The 7,293-nt window shown below is 53.6% G+C and overlaps 1 protein-coding gene across 1 annotated transcript; it reads left to right on the forward strand.

Moving 5' to 3' along the window:
* Positions 1 to 1,383: 1,383 nt before the first annotated feature.
* On the forward strand, positions 1,384 to 6,771 carry LOC119923380 (caspase-14-like). Its single transcript, XM_038742799.1, has 6 exons — positions 1,384 to 1,424; positions 1,884 to 2,033; positions 2,626 to 2,851; positions 3,505 to 3,621; positions 5,102 to 5,205; positions 6,644 to 6,771. The coding sequence occupies exons 1-6, from the start codon at positions 1,410 to 1,412 to the stop codon at positions 6,746 to 6,748; spliced, it is 717 nt and encodes a 238-aa protein (XP_038598727.1). The 5' UTR covers positions 1,384 to 1,409; the 3' UTR covers positions 6,749 to 6,771.
* Positions 6,772 to 7,293: the final 522 nt, after the last annotated feature.

Genomic DNA, 7,293 nt, shown 5'->3' on the forward strand with positions numbered 1-7,293 from the left:
AGTTTTTGGCATGCATCCTGCCCCCTCACATGCCCACATAGCCACCTGGATTGACACTGTGACAGGAAGAAGGTAGCTGGTGCTTGCTCAGGGACTGCCAGATTTAGCATGTCCACAGCCTGAGGGATCATAATCATCATCAATGGCACTTACTAAACACTTATTCTGTGCGGAGCACTGTACTAAGTGCTGGGGAGAGTACAGTACCACAGAGTTGGTTCCCTGTCCACAATGATGGGGGTGAGGGTGTGGGGAGGCGGGGAGGGGAGAAGGAGGACGTGAGAGGGAACATGTTTACCAATTCCATTATATTGTACTCTCCCAAGCACTTAATACAGTGCTCTGCACACAGTAAGCACATGATAAATATCACTGATTGATTGATTGATTGATGAGAGATTCAACCTGGTCGGTTCAGCAGCTCACATTCTATCCCTGGTTCTGACTCTTCCTCGCTACAAGCAAGGGCTTAGGTAAAGGGTATGCCCAAGGAGGAGAAGGGATATGGCATTATGGGGTGTAGCACCTTCATTTCAAGGAGAGGGGTACAAGAAGGGGAAAGGAGAAGGGCATGTTCTCCACGTCCAAGCTGGGCAAGAATTCCACTTGCCATCCCCTCTACTAGAGACCTGAATGGATGCTGGTATACTGTGGGTAATTCAGGCCTCTAGCAGGAGGATGGCCACTTTTTTACCCTAAGCCCAAACCTTCTGCTGGTACACAGGCTTCTGCCCTGCCTGTCCTGCCACCCTCCCCTCAAGGCTGAGTGACGTAGCCCAGGAAGGAGACAAGAGAAGGTGAACAGAGGAGGGGCCAGGAGCGGAGGGAATGGGGTGGTGGGGAGGGGGAAGAAGGGGAAAGAAGAGTAGTGGCTTAAGAAGGGGCTACAGTCCCCACAGTGTTTTACCCAGGCACCCCGATGGCAGTGACTATTGCTGCTCTTTCACTCATCCTCTGTAGCCCCAGCGAACCTTACCTACACCCGACCTGTGCCCACATGATAAAACCAATTACCTGAACCAAGCCGCAGCTTTGCTGGCGGTGCCACTGGGCAGATAAAATGCAGGTTGGCAGGTCTCTCCCGCTGCAAGCTATACCTTGTGCCTGGGGCTTGGTCCCCAGTGTGGCCTTGGAGGTATTAGATATTTCTCTGTGAGGGAGCACAATCAATAATCCTGATACTGAATAGTGGGAGAAGAGGGGAGAAGCCCAAGTCTTCTCCCCTGGACCCTCTCCTCAGCCCCACTATTCACTGGGTTAGGGAGGAGAGGGGAGTGGCCACTCCCAATGCTGCCCAGTTCCACGGGTCCTGATGGCCTTTCTGGTGGGGAAAGGCCATCACCTTTTTCTCCGATCTCATGATCCAGGTTGCCGCTCTCTGTGACATCCCCAGCAAGGACGAAAGCACCATGAGTTCTGAGGAGGTGGGTGTGGGTTGAGGGAAGGGAGGGCATAGCGGGGAAGGGTTTCAAAAAAGGACATGAATGAGAACACTGCCTGCCCCCAGCCCCAGAACCCCTTCCCCTACCCTTTTTCCTCTGTCCCTATCCCTTAGTTTACCTTCCCTTTGTGGAAGTCTTCAGCACCCCATGGCCTCCCCACTCAACTCAAATCCGCTCCAACTCTCCTCTGTCAGATGGGGAAGCAACCCCGCAAACGCAGGTCTGGAAGTTATGGGAGAGAAGGAAGGGGTTCTGGGTGTTTTCCTTCATCTGCCCGGGAAGTGGATCCCCGTGGATTTCCACTCACCCCCTGCCCACCACCAGACACGGTACCTCATCACCCTCACCACCCTGTCTCCATCCCTGTTCCCCCTGACTTCCCACCAAGATCCTCTCCGTTCGTCCCCACCAGCTCTGCCACACGCACCCTCCTCCCCGCAGATGGTCTATGACATGTCAGGAGCGCGGCTCGCCCTCACTCTGTGCATCACCAAAGGCCGAGAAGGAGCAGAGCCGGACATTATGGCACTGGAGAGGATGTATCGGGCCCTGAGGTTTGAGAGCACTGTGAAGCGGGACCCACCTGCTCAGGTACCCTCTCACCTTCCCAACCCTGTGGGTGGCCGGTTCCTGTCTTGGCTGGAACTCTCAGAACACGATCTTGGCAGAGGAAGTAGAGGGATGGGGCATTGGGGAGGCACGAGAAGATGGCTAGAGAGTGAGAGAGACTGAAACCCCCAAGGTCTGATGAGGGCAGGGACCTTGCATACAACTTGCATGAGGGGCAGTGTGGCCTAAAGGAAAGGACCCAGGCCTGGGAGTAGGATGACCGGGGTTCTAATCCTGGCTCTGCCACTTACCTGCTGTGTGACCTAGGACAAGTCACTTAACTTCTAGGTTCCTCACTTGTAAAATGGGGATTCGATCGCTATTCGCCCTCCTGCTTAGACTGTGAACCCCATGTGGGACAGGGATTGTGTTCAATTGGATTAATTTGTATCTAGTCCAGCACTTAGAACAGTGCTTGACACATAGTAAGGGCCTAACAAATACCACCATGATTGTTATTATTATTGCACCCTCCAGAACCTGGAGAGGTAGGTTAACCCCTCTCAGTCTGTCCTTCTCCCTCCCTCCTTCCCTCTCCTGCCTTCCATCCCTCCTTCCTTCCCTCTCTTTTTAGGGCTTTTGGGACGAACTGGTGCATTTCAGAGAGGAGATGGAAAAGCGGACAGACCCCATAAGCCGCTACTTCGTGGTGCTCATGGCTCACGGGAAGGAGGGACGCCTGCTAGGGGCAGATGGGCAGGTGGTGGAACTGGAGGAGCTGTATGATATCCTGACTAACAAGACCTACCGGGCACTCCTGGGCAAACCCAAAGTGTTCATCCTGCAGGCCTGCCGTGGGGGTCAGTCGGGGCCCCTCTACACTCCTGTGGCAGGAGATGGGCAAAGTGGGTAGGCTGGGCACCCTAGCTCTCCTAGCCTCTGGGCCACCACCACAGCCACCACCTTTGGGCCTTCAGCTCGGACCTCCAGCTAGTCTATTCTGATGGCCTCAGACCCATCCCCCCGCACTTAGGTCCCTCTGTAGTTGCCCATTTATGTCTCCGATCCTTGTCCCTTCATGTGTTCTCAGCCCGCTTCTTGGTTTATGCCTTGGAAGGGGCAGGGGGGTGTCTTTCATCTCCCCGGCCAGACCATCAGTTCAGCCCTTGGAGACAGAGAATGTGTTTCCCCTCCCTCTGACTCTCCCCGCTATTATCCAGTACAGAATGTGTATGCCCCATTCCTCCAGTCGTCTATCAGCCCTGCTTGGATCCTAACTCCTTTCAGCCCCATGTGGAAACCCTCAGGTCTTTTTGGAGCCCTGGGCTGAAAGAAACCAGGAGTCTAGTCCAGACAGCCAAGACCTATGTCCCCAGGGCTGTGCCACATAGCACGCGCCGGCGTCTTCGACTCCAAATCGACGCAACTCCCTATTCTTAAACCTTCTGTATAGCTGGTCAGACAGTTAAGAGCAAAGTGGTTCTGAAAATAATCTCTGTGCTGGGGGTTTCAGACCAGAAGGACACAGGCGAGATGCTGAGGACAGAGCAGGTCCTGACCACCATGTTTCAGGAGCTTCCAAAGATCCCAACTTTCACGGACACCCTGCATGTCTACTCCACTGTGGAAGGTAAGGGCTCCCACTGCCACCCACCACTTCCTCGACCTTGGGGATCCCAGGCAATGTCCTACATACCTCCAACTAGCATAGATCCTGGGCAGAGAGAGAGGGAGGCCAACAGGCTCCTGGCTCCAGGAATGGGTGGGACCGTGGTTGGGTAGGGATTGTCTCTATTTTTTGCCAAATTGTACTTTCCAAACCCTTAGTACAGTGCTCTGCACACAGTAGGCCCTCAATAAATATGATTGAATGGATGAATGAGAGCAAGAGCAGAAAGAAGAGAGGGAGATAAACGGTCAGAACAGATTAGACAGCATTGAGGCTTTGGAAAAACCCCAAATCCAAAAACCCATATCAGGATGGGGACATGGGGCATAACGGGGAGTGGGTAGAGGAGAATGACGGGTCCAATTGTTCCCCAGCCCAGGAGCATAGAATAAAAATAATAACGATGGTATCTGTTAAACGCTAAGCGGTGGAGCAGGGATTAGAACCCAAGACCTGTGACTCCCAAGCCCGTGCTCTTTCCACTAAGCCGTGCTGCTCCCAATAATGATAACATTTGTTAAGCACTTACTATGTGCCAAGCACTGTTCTAAGCGCTGGGGTAGATACAAGGTAATCAGGTTGTCCCACGTGGGGCTCACAGTCTTAATCCCCATTTTAATACAGATGAGGTAACTGAGGCCCAGAGAAGTTAAGTGACTTCAGCAAAGTCATACAGCTGACAAGTGGTATCTGTTAAGCACTTACTATGTTCCAAGCACTGTTCTAAGCACTGGGGTAGCTACAAGGCAATCAGGTTGGACACAGTCCCTGTCTCACATGGGGCTCACAGTCTGAGGGCGGAGAGTGGGTGTTTTCCATTTTACAGTTGAGGTAACTGAGGCCGAGAGAATAATAATTATTATTATGGCACTTGTTAAGCACTTACTCTATGCAAGGCACTGTACTAAGCGTTGGGGTGAATGCCAGCAAATCAGGCTGGACAAAGCTCCTGTCTCACATGGGGCTCAGAGTCTTAAGCCTCATTTAACAGATGATTTAAGTGAGGCACAGAGAAGTGGAGTGACGTGCCCAAGGCCAAATAGCAGACAAGTGGAGGAGCCGGGATTGCGTGGCTCAGTGGAAAGAGTACGGGCTTGGGAGTCAGAGGTCATGGGTTCTAATCCCGACTCCACCGCTTGTGAGCTGTGTGACTTTGGGCAAGTCATTTCACTTCTCTGTGCCTCAGTTACCTCATCTGTAAAATGGGGATGAAGACAGTGAGCCCCACGTGAGACAGCCTGATCACCTTGGATCTGCCCCCAGCACTTAGAACAGTGCTTCGCGCATACTAAGCACTTAAATACCATCGTTATTATTATTAAATGGGCCCTGAGGGACCCAGTGTTTAGGAGTATCAGCAAGATAGAAAAGTCTTTGGCCCAGAGCATTGGGACTGCTCCAGTTCCGAGGCCAACAGGCTCGTTCTGCTCACGTCTCTCAGGGTACATCGCTTACCGGAACGTTAAGGAAGGCTCCTGTTTCATCCAGACTCTGCTGGACGTCTTCATCACGGGGAAAAGTAATATTCTGGACCTCCTGACTGATGTGAAGAGTCACCCAACTCCCTCCCGCCACCCAGTCCTGTGCTCCGGTCTCTTCCCTCCATTCCCTCCTCAAAGACCGGGGGGCCTCAGGGCTCCCTGCCCCCGTCCAGCATTTACCACCCCAGCCTGGAGTTTCCAGCAAAAGGCCCTCCCCCAGTCCCGGCACTTTGCTCTCCCCTGATCGTGCCTTGAGTAGGTACAGTGCATTTATCTTCCCAGAGGCCTTTCATGTCAATATTCTCATTATATTTTCACAATAACCCAGTGAAGTTGGGAGAACCATCCCCCTTTTGCAGAGGACACTGAGACAGAGAGAGGTGAAATGACTTGCCTGAAGTCACCCATCAGAGCAGCAAAACCCTTTTCTGATTCCTCAAACCATGCTCCTTCCACCAGACCATATTACCTCCAGCAGTGTCTCCCTTCCCTCAAATTAGTGTTTCAGCCAGCTGTCCTAGAACTGATTCTCTTTAGAAAGCCCAGCTCGGCCAAACCACCGGCCCTGACATCAGTACCCAGGACCTTTTCGGTCCATCCCCTCTCCACCTGTGTCCATCCAGAGCTTTTTTAGCATGCCATTGCCCAGGTGGCTAGCCCTCCCCAAAAAGCACATGGGTGCGAAGAAAGGGAGTGCACACCCAGATGGGGTGGAGAGGATGCATGAGTCTGCTTGCACCAGATTCTTCCCTGCTGAAGATGCAACCAGATTCAGTACCCCACTCCCGTGCTGAGGATGCCAAGTCGCTAGCCCTTATAGGAGTGATGGGAGCCGGTAAGGGTGGCCATTCATTCGGTTGTATAACAGACAATCCAGTTTTCAGCTGGTCTGTCCCCTGTCGAGTACTGGTGGGTTGGAGAGCAGAGATTGGCAAAGGGATGTCTGGTATTCTTGAGTGCCATCGGTGGTCACCCTACTGCCAGTGGTCCCCCACCCCAGATCCCAGCCACTGGGGGATGGGGCCAGTTTTCCCACCCCAAAAGCCTCACCTCCGCCCCCCGCCCCCATCCCCGTGGCTCCAGTGAAACCCCAGAGCTTCCACTGAGTGGGGCTGGAAAGACCCCAGATTGAATCTCTCTGACCTGTTACTTCTGGGTCATCTGCCCCCACCCCTTTCCAGCCCCGTTCCCTTTGGCCTCACAGTGAAGCTCCTGCCACCTTTGTGCCCCTTTACTCTCACTGAAAAGTTGCCATCTCGGTGCCTCGGTCTGGACCTTGGTATCCAAAGTTAAGTTCATCTGCCCTATCTAGAACTCAGGCATCCAACCTCCCCACCCCAGCTCCTATCTCTCCCTTAGATGACTCCCCTCCCCACCCTCGTTTCTGTGACCCTCTCAGCTAGGTTGCCATGACCCAGAATTCCCAGGGGGTAAATGGGGATAAGGATTCCCCTGGGGAGTCACCCCTCCCCGCGACCTGACCCTCCGGGAGTTCTCCACAGGTGACCAGGCAGATGGTGGAGGCCGAGCTGGTCTGGGAAGGCCAGGTGAGGAAGGTCAACCCGGAAATCTACAGCACCCTGAGGAAGCAGCTGTACCTGCAGTAAAGGCATTGGGGGAGGCAGCTGAGCAGAGGGCTGGAGAGAGTGGAGGTGGAGGGTGGGAGAAGGGAGAAGCTTTGGCTTGCAGGAACAAGGGAGCATAACATGGGACAGGAGACATGGGGAATCCTCCTGTGTGTGTCTGGGGACCATTGAAGGGGAAAGCATCTGCCTGAGACAAGTCTGCACATCATTTGAAAGGAATCCTCGAGAGGCAAATCCTTCTTCTGACCCAAATATTCACAGGGCAGAACTAACCTTTGGCACCTTGCTAATGTTAAGCAGGATGGTCCCACGTGGACAAGACTTTTCCCCCCCTCTTTCCCCTCCTGGCCTTGTTCATTTAACTCCTGCCACCCTGGGAAGCCCAGCTAGGTGACAGTGGGCTGAGGGCCAGGATGGTGAGTGGGGAGAGAGCTTGGTTCCTAGTGGCCCAGTGTGGAAGGGGTCTGGTAAATTAGGAGCCGGAGGAGTTCGCTGGAGCCGCTGATCGGCCAAGGAATCTGCACGATTGACAGGCTCATCCTAGGGATGCTGCTGTCAGGACAGGC

This window comes from Tachyglossus aculeatus, unplaced genomic scaffold (assembly GCF_015852505.1).
Source record: "Tachyglossus aculeatus isolate mTacAcu1 unplaced genomic scaffold, mTacAcu1.pri scaffold_181_arrow_ctg1, whole genome shotgun sequence".
Classification (NCBI taxonomy): Eukaryota; Metazoa; Chordata; class Mammalia; order Monotremata; family Tachyglossidae; genus Tachyglossus; species Tachyglossus aculeatus.

Excerpts from the sequence above, each read along its gene's own strand:
- LOC119923380 (XM_038742799.1), top strand. Across the intron at positions 2,852-3,504 it reads CCTGCAGGCCTGCCGTGGGG|ACCAGAAGGACACAGGCGAG; the intron begins GTCAGTCGGGGC and ends TGGGGGTTTCAG. Across the intron at positions 5,206-6,643 it reads TTCTGGACCTCCTGACTGAT|GTGACCAGGCAGATGGTGGA; the intron begins GTGAAGAGTCAC and ends AGTTCTCCACAG.